The 14086-nt window shown below is 38.4% G+C and overlaps 1 protein-coding gene across 4 annotated transcripts in view; it reads right to left on the bottom strand.

Moving 5' to 3' along the window:
- The window catches only part of tmem259 (transmembrane protein 259), a 53429-nt gene that overhangs the window by 26174 nt on the left and 13169 nt on the right, over nt 1-14086 (bottom strand). For all 4 annotated transcript variants that reach the window (XR_004416265.1, XM_033047038.1, XM_033047039.1 and 1 more), the window contains exons 2-5: nt 8960-9211; nt 6456-6633; nt 2204-2314; nt 409-531 (exon numbers count right to left, since the gene is read on the bottom strand). Coding sequence is in view for 3 of the 4 variants with exons in the window: in XM_033047038.1 (XP_032902929.1) it covers nt 409-531; nt 2204-2314; nt 6456-6633; nt 8960-9211 (664 nt within the window). In the remaining variant the exon portion in view is untranslated. The remainder of the gene's footprint in view (nt 1-408; nt 532-2203; nt 2315-6455; nt 6634-8959; nt 9212-14086) is intronic.

The raw sequence follows: 14086 nt of genomic DNA on the forward strand, positions 1-14086 counted from the left end.
CAATGGGTTATTACTGTAGATGCATCAATCACATTTTGGAGAAGTTCTTGAAGAGTCTGGATGAGTCTGAAGAAGGGTCCCAACCCAAAATGTTGCAAATGCATTCCCTTCTCAGATTCTGCCTGACCACGGAATTCCTCCAGCATATTGCTCAAGATTCCAGTAACTACAGTTCTTTCTATCTCCTTGGAGAAACTCGTATTTCCACTTGTAAATAAACTGTTCACTTCTGTCATGATTGTGAGATGCAATTTAAGGATGACTATGACCAAGGACCGTCTAATAGAGATTGAGATCTCCATTTACTTTTCCAAGCTGTAGCAGGCTGCAATTGCCTTTGGAATAGAGAACACGAACAAATGCCTGTTTGGCAGAATACCCCTCAAAAGCCAAATTGATTCAACTCACCTTTGTTTTCTTCATTTTCAGCCAATGCTTTCACACTGGACATCAGTATATCATCATACCCCAAGAATTCATCCAAAAGAAACCGGCTAAAGCCATCCCCAAAGCAGAGATCTTTAGTTGGATCTGTGGACAAAATAGAATAATGTTAGGGTCTGGTTGTACATAACACAACTAGAACGGTATTATTGGCACTTTTTTATTTAAAGAACACAGATAAAAAAAAACTCAGTGTGTTCAAAAATAACTGCTGGATTATTAACCAAGGACTGTTATTGAACAAAGGCTTGCACACCCAGCTCAAAACAGATTTAAAAAATATATTGATGGTCAATTCATGTAATAAATTTGAAAAATATCCAAGCAATCAGAAGGCAGCCCTTAAATAATAAAATGTTGCTCCACTACATGAATGCAATATTACATCATTAAACTTTTCCACTGTACAAAGTTGTACGATGAATGATTTTTGTTAATTCTAAAGACCACCAACTCAATGAAAAACACAAATATAGAGTAATGTCATGTTTTACATGAATTTTAATTACAGCTGCAAAGATGTAACTACCCCCTCTCTTCTAAAGGACTTAAGTGCCCCTTCCCATACACTGTGCTTTCACCGTCTTAAATACAGCGCCAACCTTCCTGTTCATTGTGGTGTGTGTCTGTATCACATTGGCTTTGCACCGTGTGAATTTCACTCAGACGGCACTCCGCCCACTTGCCCTGTCCCCGCCTGCATAACTGGCTGGTGAAGGAAGCGATGTGTGTATATATGCGCGCGTGTGTGTGCGCGTGTGTGTGTGTGTGTGTGTGTGTGTGTGTGTGTGTGTGTGTGTGTGTGTTCCACTCTGACAGTCGCTGTTCCAGTCGCCGGATTTTCAGCAGCCTGCTACGACTTGACAGTCGCCTGAAAAATCACCTAAGTGGGACAGGCCCATATGGGTGAAGTAGCAGCAGGCAAAAAATAACATTCTAAATTGCAAGAAACACAATGGGACAGGAATCTGAAGTAATAAAATGGATGAATAGGTACATAATTGCCATTAATCCTGCGCTAAAATGAAACCAGGGAGAAATAGAGGTACTAATAGAGTTGTTAGAAAATGATCAGTGAATTAGCAACAAACCTTAAACTAGCTGGAGTATGACGAGAGCATTTTGAAGGAGAACGGATATTGTTGCTATTTTAAACATGACACATTGAAGTTTCAAAGATGAATACAATACTTAAAAGTGCAATGTGAACGAACAAAAAATTCTCCAACCCAAAATGGAAACCAAAGGTCCTGAAATAACACATTTTTGAAAGCACAGAAACCACCAGGTTGCATTTACAACATTAATAATAATAATGGATGGGATTTATATAGCGCCTTTCTAATACTCAAGGCGCTTTACATCGGAATATCACAGCCATGAAATAGACATCTGACCCAGAGAATCATGGAAGACTATTTAAAAATACAGAAATATACTCCTATGCGGTTTGCAATCAATTCCCCCAGCCATCAATTTCTAAGTTGAATTATCAACTGTTTGTTCCCTCCTACTTCACTCAACAGAATGACCTCTATGCAGTAACAAATATATTATTTCCAGAAATTTGGACACAGCAGGTATTGAAACATCCTGAACAGCCATCATTATAACTGCAAGAAGCGTTATTTCACACATATAGTTGCTGTGTGTGGGGTGGGAGATTGCAACCTTCACGTGGTCCGCCCTGTTTCGACGAATGCAATCAACCTGGTGTGCACAATCAAATACGCAAGAAGAAGAAGTTGCTGTGTCTTACCTAGCGTAACGACCATAACTGGGATGTTGAGGCGCTGCCTGGTGCTCTGAGAGAGACGCAGGAATCCATACTCCAATGAGTATTCAACAATGTACTCCTCTTGTGGCCAAACTGCAATAATGCAACAAACAAAAAAGTCAAGAGCATTAGCCAGTTCTGTGAACTGTCAGGTCATATTATTTACTACAGGCTATTAAGCTACAGAGAATAAAATTAGAGCAATGCGAAAAGCCACAATTGGGTACTGCAGTCAATATTTCAAATCGCACAAGTACAATTTTAAGTCAATTTTAAAGTATCCTTAGATTCGGTTTTATAGTTAATCATTCTTGATATAATCAAAGATGTTGTTTCCTCTACATGATTTGAGGGCTGAATTCATTCTTTTTCCTTCAAATTTAATCACCAAATTTACCTAAAATTTTAGTTCAAATTCCCAAAGATTCTGCAATCTTTGTGAATGGATTAAAGGTTTCAAAGAACTTTTATTTGTCACATGCACCAATTAAGGTACAGTGATATGCGAATTACCATATAGCCATACGGGAAAAAAAGCAAGGCACACTACATAAAAATTAACATAAACGTCTACCACAGCGGATTCCCCACATTCCTCACTGATGGAAGGCAATAAAGTCCAGTCGTCTTCCTCTTTATTTATAATATTGCAGAAACAGGCAACATAGCCCCTCGAGAGCTTCCTCAAACTATACTCATTCTTACTCCATTCAACTTTATTCCACAACAACTTATCTAGGTTTCCTTTCAAATTAACTCATTCTATTAGTAACACTAACTAGAAGCATGTTCACCTATTCTAATATATCATTAGTAGAATGATGCAATGTTCTGATAAGTGAATATAGAGATAAATTATTTTTATGGACAGTAAGTAACCAAAAGGCACATTTTTATGGTAAATGGAGAAATATCAGAGATGTGGAGATATTTATACAAAGATCAACGATGTGTAGGATGGATGATGGAAGTTATCCCTTTGGGCAGGGAATTAGGCACATCTGTCAGAGGTTATGGAGAGGAGGCGGGAGAATGGGATTGGGAGGAGAGATAGATCAGCCATAATTGAATGGCGGAGTAGACTGATAGGCCGAATGGCCTAATTCTGCTCCTATCACTTATGATATCTGGAGGGGAAGCTTTTTCAAGAAAATTGCGAAATGTATAGGTGAGGGCCTAATTAGATAACTATTTGAATGACTAGTTTTTAGTAAAGCCAAATATTACATACCGTGATAAAAACACCCACTGTAAAACTTGGAGGGTACCTTTGTTTATTCCCTCACAATCAATTTTTAAAATCACTAGATTATACAAAACAGGTTTCATTATATTCCATTAATAATGCATCATTGTTAACTAGGAAATGGTTCACTATTGCTGGCATTAAAGTTACATAGTAAGGCTGCCAAGGCACATGGTTTACTTTTTCAGAGGTGACTTTCAATGCTTAGTATCTTGAAGTTGCAGTCCTTTTCACAACAAGCACTGCCAAATTCATCATAGATCAAAATACTATTGGTGGACAAGGTCTCAACCGTCCCATCCCCCCCACTCTGCTCCAACAACTTATAACTGATACCAGCTGACTGAGACTCTTACATAACAAATACATTCTGCTACTCTCAGTACTGCTAATGCTAGTGTGGCTTCAAATTCACACATCAGAAATGACGATAAGGTATCCGTCACTTAAATAATACTTGGTGACAAGCATACTACAAAAATTCAGATTCTTTGCCGCAACCACATTCGGGTTATTTAGATTAAAATAACATTTAGAGGTTTAACTAACTCATTCACTTAATTTGAGTGGATAATTTCTTTATTAAGTCACTAACTTCTTTGCAAAAATATTCCATGTTTAAACAGAAAGTAATAATATTTATGAGCTCAAATGACAACTAATCGTGGAATCTTGTTCGTTGCTTGATAAATAGTTCCTGCTAATGAGCTAGGTTCAGCTTGAAATTGGAGAATATCCTTTGAATTGATAATGTCTAAGTACCACTGTCCATTAAGCACTGAGTGATTTGCTTAAAACTCTAGTTCCATTCTATCTTGCATGCATGTTCAAAATAATTATAATGCATAGATCTTCTACCACTATTTCCAAGAACTCCTTTTGCTGAAAAAGCTGCTTCAATTAAATTATCTGGCTGATCGGCTCCATTTCAGAGAAACTCCTGGCTGATTCTATTCTGTACCGACCTAATCAAGCTTTCAGACTAGCTAATCTATTCTATTTATTTATTTTTTCCTGAGAATATCCATAGTCTATTTTTGATGATAGATTATACTTCAGTAAAAGTCATTTTCAGAACAGCTGCCCCGAAAACGTGAAATAATTATTTTTTAAATGTTATTTATTTTTCCTTGTCTGGGCATGCCTGACAACGTCAGCATTTATTGCTCATCTCTACTTATTCCAGAAGGTGATGATGGAGGGGCACCTTCTTGAACTGCATGAGCACCTCAGGAGGTTGAGCATTCGGGGCAAAGGCACTTTGTCAATGCTGCTGGGAAGAGAATGCTACAATCTGGACCGATTGATGACACGAGGCAGACAATGCATTTCCTGTATGGTGTGCTACTTGGAAGGGAATATGCAGTTGATGATTTTCCCATGTACCTTGTTGGTGGTAGAGATTGTGTTTGGGAGGTGCTGTTCAAGAAAATAAATTCAGTACCATTTGTAGATAGAGCTCATTCTAAACAAGTATGCTGGTGGTCAAACAAAAAATATTTAGATGATGGATGCATGATGTAAATTGTTGAAATACCTGGGATTATCTCAGGTTGCTTGGTAATTGTTAATGCTACACGTAGATGGAAAGTATTCAATCTCCAGTCTTATTCCTTGCAAATTATGGAAAGACTTTAAGGCATCAGAAGGGAAGTTATTTGCCACAGGATACCACACCTCTGATCTGTTCTTGTAGCTCAGTTGAGTTTCTGGGCAATAGTACTGCCACTCTTTGCCCATCCCACTCAGAGAGTCCATTAGACGATACTCTGGAACCGTAAGGACATTTAATGTCAAGTGCAGGAGATTACACTTGCTCTTGGCCATGGCTTAGCTGCATAATTACTTATCACTTATCAGCCCATGTCTGATTGCTGGTTTATTTGCTGCGGAGCTGCATGTGGAATTGAACACTGTCCAGTCCAAGACAATCCTCTATTGTTTCCATTAACTTTAATTGTAGACTTGCGAAAAATATTAACTTCTAGAACATGCAAATCCCAACTAGGCACATAATAAATATTTATATTTGATACAAAGTTTAGCTATATTTGTCGGTGTCACAGACGTAGAATTGCTGCCTTACAGGGCATGCAGCGCCGGAGACCCGGGTTCGATCTGCACGGAGTCTGCACGTTCCCCCTGTGACTTGTGTGGGTTTTCTCCAAGATGTTCGGTTTCCTCCCACACTCCAAAGACGTACAGGTCTGTAGGTTTATTGGCTTGGTGTATGTGTAAATTGTCCCTAGTGTGTGTAGGATAGTGTTAATGTGCGGTGATCGCAGGTCGGTGTGGATTCGGTGGGCCGAAGGGCCTGTTTCCGCGCTGTATCTCTAAACTAAAAAAAACTAAAGCCAGCAATTCATACATGAATGGATAGAGATCAGCAATGCTTTCAAGCTCTATTTAAATAATTATGATGCTATCCAGGGATTCATAAGCTTTTAAATATTATTGCAGTCACCCAGGCTAAAAATGAAGCCTGCATTTAGAACAATATAATAGTCTCCTAAAAATCTTGTCACAAATATAAAAGGCACAGGATTTTCAGTCTGTGGGAAAACAATCAACAATATAATAATTTACTTCCAATTTGCAGATTTTGGTTGTGACTGCACCTAAGATTAAGGTAGGCAGCACAGTGGCGCAGCAGTAGAGTTGCTGCCTTACAGCACCAGAGACCCGGATTTGATCCCGACTACGGGTGCTATCTGTATGTAGTTTATATGTTCTCCCTGTGACCGTGCAGGCTTTCTTTAAATTCTGTAAATTGCTCCACATAGCATTTCTATTACAAGACAAATTAGTTCACATACCAAAAGAAAGAACCTCTCAGCTCAAATAACTGTCCATTATTACAGTTTATATTACCAGAATGTGAGGAAGGTTAGCAACTGGAATTGTCTCTGATACATGTAGACGAGGACAAAAATTTAAGTCACCGAGAAGCAGTATGGAAAGAAAACATTTGAATCACTAAGACTTTACCTGCTCTTGTCAGCATCTCAAACTCGGAGACAGTTTCCTGCAGAGGCTGCATTCCTTTCGTCGGTGCCTCTGTAAATGAAAGTCCCTGGCTGTCATTTTGCACCACCTGTGTTACAACGTCGGGCTTATTTCCAAGTGAGGGCTTTAAGAACACTTTAGGCTCTATGTCTAGTTCAAACTGCGGAAGAGAACAGAGAAGGCAAAACCATGTCAGCACAAATTTGCTACAAGACAAAAGGGAAACATATGCAGAAATTGCATAAAGGGTTGGTTAGAATCTGTAAAAGTTAATAATTTGGTAGAGTTAATAATGTTAATCATTTCCAAAATATAACCACCGTGGTAATACAAGGCTACTAGCTTTTACTAAAGACATTGTTTAAGGTGTAAACCCAGAGTGCAAGATGGGCAGATGTGTCAAATGGAATTTAACCCAAGGTAATACATTTAGGAATAGCACCGTACTAGGCAAGGTTCATATCATAATCAATGATGTTTAAAGAAATCAGTATCTGTTGTGAGTCCATGACCCACAAGAGTTTGAATCCCCTTTTACACACAATAGGTTAGTTTAGAGATACAGCGCAGAAACACCAAGTACGCTCCAATCAACAATTTTATTCTACATTCCAAGGACAATTTACAGAAGCCAATTAACCTACAAACCTGCACGGCTTTAGAAAGTGGAAACAGTAACACCTTGGGAAAACCCATGCTGTCACAAGGAGAATGTGCAAATTCCGTACACAGCACACCGTAGTCAGGATCGAACCTGGACCTCTGGCACTGTAAGGCAGCAACTCTACCGCCGTCCAACTATGCTTCCCCAAATGCAGGCAGTTACATCTCATTTTAGGCCTTAGCTTGCTTCATCCTAACCCTATGGAAACTCACATTCCACGATATTGAAAAAACTCAACAGCTTCACAAATAAGTACGAATAAGCAGTTGTCAACACGGTCTCCAGGATTGAAGGTGAAAATATTAGCTCCTGGTGGAACAATATAAAACAAGGCCACTTGTAGAATAATATAAAGGAATATGGAAATGCGCAAGCGAACCAGACTGGCGGGATTACTCTACTTGGAACCGGGTCAAATTGCTTCCTCCAGTTCTGTAACAATTGTTTGATTCAAAATAATAATATGCAAATAAAAGGAATCTACTGTAGATTCAGGTTGTATGAATATGCCCGATTTGTGCCCTAACATTCCTTAGTTATAAGTGTGAAGCCTTGAAATTATATATTCAGTTTCAAATAATGGCTACAAACTGTTGATTCTGTATCAGAATAGGTAGGTGTACCACAAACCACCCAATACCCTGAGAACATTAAAGTCTACTCCTCATCCAAAACTAAAACAAAATGAAGCATCTTACGACATTTCAGTTTTAAAAAACTTTAAAATTATATGCAACTTTTGCCCATCATTTTGACCTACTTTGGACAGCTTCAATAGAAGCTTCTGAGCTGGACAACATTACCGTCTTCAATAGGACACTTTGCACCACCTTTTCTTCAATCTGCACATTTGACAAGAACTCTGGATCCTCTCTTAGCAGAGGGGGATTTTGGAGACATACTCGTGATCTTGGGCATAGTTAAATATTTAATAAAAGATAGATTAAGAATGATATAATGAGGGGTGGGGGGGGTCCACATTATCTGGAATCGAACTGCAAAAAACAATTAAGTATCACCAACCAAGTTTTGAATGGAAATGCCTTGAGGGCAGCATTGACACAAAACAAATCCAAGCAATCATTTCTCACCTACCTTCAGTGCAGACACACAAGTCTCCAGTGTGACAACTGAGCTAGAAAATGACCAGCGTCAAAACATCTAAGTCAGCAAATGACTAATGGATGCACAAAATCAGGTTCCATTGGGCAAGAAACAATGCTCAATGAAATATACAATGCACAATTCCAGATAAGCACATTATTATTTCGCCCTTTTCTGGATATATTGTAAGTGGTGGTGCAAAGCCACTGCTCGGTCTGAATGTCTGTTTTTATTTCAATTTTTAGGCCTATTTTAGATATGTTAATTTTAAAGCTGTAAGCATTTGTAAGCAGTTTTTATTAACTGCACTGACGGGAACTGATTGAGAAACAATTTTTCGTTTCTTCTGTGTATGTAAGTACTCAGTTAAAATGACATTAAATACTGAATACTGAATTCCCCCCCTAATTGCCACCCACCCCGTGTAATTAACGTCACTCTGCTGGAAAATCAACAATAGTATTCTGCTAAATGACCAAGATTTTGGATATTGTGGAGAGATATTTAATTAAAGGCCATATCCACTTTACTTTTTGATTCAGATTTTTCCCCATGTGCTCTACTTCATTCCTGACTAATTATGTATTTGTTACATGAATATTTCAACCAACATTTTGAGAATGACAAAACTTTGTGACAGTTTCATCCAAACCAAATCAACAAAAGATATTCTGCATGTTTTATGTCTGGTTTGCAATGTTCTCAGCAGTAATCGCACCTGTATGGAAGTGTTGTCAAACATTTCTACGCTCAGCTCTTCTTCGTCTTCTGTTGGCTCCTTCACCATTCCTGCAAAGTTATCCGATTCGTAGAACTGAAGAAAAATGGGTGCACGGCTGGAATTCCGTTGGATTTCTACACGGAGAATACCATCCCGCGGCCATTTCTCACGGATGTGCTCCAAGCAGTTGATTGGAGATCGCGAAAAGGCAATGTGAATATAAGCCAAAATAAAAAGCACAAAGAGAGCCTGGAATTGGAAAAAGAAAAAAAACTATTAATATTTTCCAAGAAAGCACATAGTGACAGGTCTTTGTTTACTTCAAGGCATAGAAGAAAACATGAAAGCGTGCTAATTATATACATAATCAATGTATCCACCTTAAAATGCAACCACATGGCTGGAAATATCGTTATCTTTTGTACTGCCCTTTATGTGACACAGAGTCACCAATCTGGTTGACTCTTAAATGCCTCTGACAATGGCACTCGGTGAAGTGCTATGAAAGATCTCGCAAATGATGCCCAGATCCTGATATATGAATAAGAAACGATTTACACCAGCGTATTACCAATTTTTCCATTGGATTTCAGAACTAGAATTTCTGCTTAATACCATGGAATGTTAAATAACAAAATGACTCGTTAAAGTCATTAATAGCAATCCTTTAACTGAGGTAATCTCATCTCCTTACAATGAAAATGTAGGTCACTATGCCACGTTAGTGAAAATCTTTGTGTGTGAAATAAGCTTATTAATTCATTGTTACTGGTGTAATAACAATATGTGATTAGAGTTCTCGTAAGTGGGAAAGACTTAAATTTACAAACAGTACATCTGTAATTCAATTACCAAGCATTTCTTGTGGATGAAGTATGCTTACTACACAGCATATTATATACTATGTTAACTGGGGAAATGGAGAAAACGTAGACAATACAACATATTTGTTGCTGCTGTGCTTGTACAATGTATGCAAGGAATTACAAGCAATGTTTTCAAAAGCAGATGCCATTCCTCAATACTACAACTCACGCTGATACACCAAGGATTACTCTTTTATAACAAGGGCTTGAATCTTTGGGTTTATTTAGGGCTGTTTGGTCAGGTAATACAGTTTGGCTGAATTGGGCATTTTCAGTATTTTCTTAAAACAAAAATTTTAACCAAGAAAATTAATTTGTTTACACAAGTGCAATTAAATTTGTAATACTGACAAAACATTTGCATTCTGAAGCAGTCTGCATTCGCATTCACAGTCTGAAGAAGGGTTTCGGCCCGAAACATTGCCCATCTCCTTCGCTCCATAGATGCTGCTGCACCCGCTGAGTTTCTCCAGCATTTTTGTGTACCTTTGCATTCTGAAGCTGTACTACACAAAGTTATCTAACACAAACTAAAGTAATATAATTGCATATTATTAAAATTACAGAAAATTTAGAGTGGTAAATGATGCCATGCAGTTTTAATGAGTCTATAGATGCTGATGCTATAAATCTGACAGAAGAAATGGTATGCATTGGCTGTGGGCACTTATTTTAACATCAAAACAATGTCTTTACTGGCAGCCATATGTTGTGGCATCCACATATCTATGGAGGGAAGCGAGTTTGTATTCATGAACCAATTCTGTAGAATCTTATTTCTTAGGGTGCAAAACAGTTAAAAATTGAACTGCAATAATTCTGAACTGCTCCTTAATTGTGGGCTAGTTGCACATTAATCCAAAATAAGTCTTCCAAAATTGCAGTGCTTCATTGCAGCACCCCATTGTTGCCTCCCTTGAGCTAAAAGCTGGATGGGCAGGGAAAACAAGTATTTCATGTCTTTCGCGCCTGTTTAATGATGAAGAATTCAACAGACGAGAGATACAGACTCACAATCAATCTTTATCATTTTTTTTGTGCAAGGTTTAATTCCCACTCAAAGCATGGCAGACATCCTAAAGAACAACGTGTGCTGAACATACTCAGCAGATCAGGAAACGTTTTGTGGAGACAGAGTAAACGTTTTAAGGTTCTGATCAAAGGCCAACTTGAAATGTTAGCTATGTATCTCACCCCACAGATGCTGAAATGTTGTCATAACACTGCCTCGCATAATCATTCAAGTACGCAGACACAGAATTCTGCCCCATTTTAAATATTACAAATACATATTTAAATGCCATGTACAATTTTTAAATCTGCCAACATCCATGCGAGTGCCACTGCCATTGAAAGGTGGGCTTGCTAGCAGTTTTGCTGCACACAACAAAAATGCATGCTAGCTTATAGTAAGTAGGAATCCTGATTAGTCTGACATATTTCTCAGACGTCTGCAACTGCCAAAGCCAACGGATTGTGAAAACTGACAGCATTATGCATATGCATTACAAGGCAGATGTTAAAATTCTAAATAAAGATTAAAATGTAAGCTTAAAAGTAAAATAAATCAAAATCTGGCGAATGGTTAAGAAACCAGTCAGTAAATTTAAGAATCTATTTTTTTGTGTGGTGGGTGGATGGGAGTAGCAATTGTTCTGACTGCAGTCTACACAGCTCAATATGGGTCGTTCACATGGATTCAGAAACTCAGTTGTAGCTGACACCAATCTACAAATAGAACAAGGTGAATTATAAATTGTCGAGTGAGAACAACAAAATATCTGATAAGAAAGCCCAAATGCAGAAGCTACCGTAGACGTACAAAAAGATACGGTTAGCAAAATGTAACTTGGGTCACTTAGATGGAGATTGGTGAAATCATACTGGGGAATATTGAAATGATGGAGAAGTTACACAATTTTATGCCTGCCTCCATGAAAAGCATAGAAAGCGTGTAAGAAATAATGCACAGCAATGCGTCTTGAGTGAATGAGCTGAAAGAAATGAACGTTGGTTAAAAAACAAATGGAGAAACTTTGGTTAGGCCACATTTGGGGCAATGTGGTCAGCAAATAGTAGACATTTTGGAGAGGATGCAGAAGATGTTCACTGGATATTAGCAGATTTAGAGAATATTAAACATTAGAAATTGGACAAATCTAGATTATTTACTGTGGAGCTTTGTAGGCTGAAGGGCGACTGGGTAGAAGCATATTTTGTGGTAGGCATAGATAGGGTGGAGAGTCAGAGTTTCCCCTCCCCCCTTAAGAGAGAGCACAACTTAAGCACACAATGGTAAATGTCCCCTCGCTTTGCTGTAGCTGCGATGAAAGTAGAATTAAGGTTAAATTGCACATGTATAATGCAAATAATAATTAAAATCAAATCTCATGGGGAGTCTTTTATGTCACAGTCTGCTCACTGAAGAGTGAACAGCAACCTTCCATGACTCTAATAACCAATAAAACCATAACATTCCTGTAAGGCAGATTACTGTGAGGGCATGTTGAAAACAATCTGAAGAAATTATTTGATTTTTTACCATCATATCTTCAGTGGTCTTAAAATGCATTGATTTTTAGCAGCATAATTTACTAGAATACGAGTGAAAAAGTCTCTTTCCCACCTTGCAGCTCATATGTTTAGTGCAATATAAATGTTGCTCAGAAAAACAAGGTGTTTTTCCATTTGTTTAAAGGTGAAATTTCCAAAGTTTAAAAAAAATTGCTTAAATCAATTCCTTCCTTTGAGTTATCAGCTCTGAACAACAAACATAACAGTAAAGCAGTAATATCAAAGTCGCAACATTCCTTATATTGATAGTATAAAAGGAAAGAAGGGAACTATTCTTTTAACAGAAAAGAGGACACTGGAAGGACTGGGACAGGAAGGTGGATTAAAAGCAACAACTGATCAGAAAGGCCTCAAAATCAATATGTGATTAGAGAAGAAGTGGAAGGATGACGTGATAGCAATAGATTAAATACAAATTGCAGATGGTACAAGACAGAGGTGAACAGAATAATGATTAGGTGAATAAAGATCAATGATGTTAAAAATCATAGTGCTTAAAATGCATTTATAATGATGACAGGGAGTCAGATCAAAGGAACGAAAACATTTTTCCAATCTTAACCAGCACCACTATGCTCACTTTCAACCCCAATATCTCCAGATCTGCACACACAGTGATGTCATAGTTTAATGAACTAATCTCTACCTGAGGTCTCGGGCATCTCCTCATTGTTCCCACTGGACCATGAAGGACCCAACTACTCAACAATAACTCATCACCTCTCTAGTCACTGACCCCATTTAGTCAGGAAATCTTCACTCTAGTCTCGGCCTCAGTCATCCAACTGCACAAAGCCTATTTCTGTCTTTTCCCCAAGATTCCAAGCAGGACTGTACTGGTATATTCAATATCCAATTGTTCTTGTCCCACAAGAATGATTGGTTTTAACCTTGACTTTATTCTTTCTCCTCGATCCATGACACTTTGAAATGCCTCTGTCCCTTAGACAGTTTCCTAGTCCCTTCACTCCAGACAACCAATCCCTCCATACTTTTTTCAGGATGTAACTAGGAAAATAGGCCAGGAAGTGCCAGCGAATGAAGTGTACCTGGACTTTCAGAAAGCCTTTGATAAGGTCCCACAAAGGAGAGTAGTGGACAAAATTAGAGCACATGGTATTGGGGGTAGAGTGCTGACATGGATAGAAAATTGGTTGGCAGACAGGAAACAAAGAGTAGGGATAAACAGGCCTCTTTCAGAATGGCATGCAGTAACTATTGGGGTACCGCATGGCTCGGTGCTGCGACTGCAGCGATTTACAATTTTCATTAATGATTTAATGATGAAGGGATTAAAAGTAACATTAGCAAATTTGCAGATGGCACAAAGCTGGGTGGCAGTGTGAAATGTGAGGAGGATGCTTTGAGGATGCAGGGTGACTTGAACAGGTTGGGTGAGTGGGCAGATCCATGGCGAATGCAGTTTAACGTGTATAAATGCGAGGTTATCCACTGTGGTGGCAAGAACAGGAAGGCAGCTTATTATCTGAATGGTGTCAGTTAGGAAAAGGGGAAGTACAACAAGATCTGGGTGTCCTTGAACATCAGTCACTGAATGTAAGCATGCAGGTAGTGAAGGAAGCTAATGGTATGTTGGCCTTCATAACAAGAGGAGTTGAGTATAGGAACAAAGAGGTCCTTCTGCAGTTTTACAGGGCCCTGGTGAGACCATACCTGGAGTATT

This window comes from Amblyraja radiata, chromosome 29, assembly GCF_010909765.2.
Source record: "Amblyraja radiata isolate CabotCenter1 chromosome 29, sAmbRad1.1.pri, whole genome shotgun sequence".
NCBI classification, from domain to species: Eukaryota; Metazoa; Chordata; class Chondrichthyes; order Rajiformes; family Rajidae; genus Amblyraja; species Amblyraja radiata.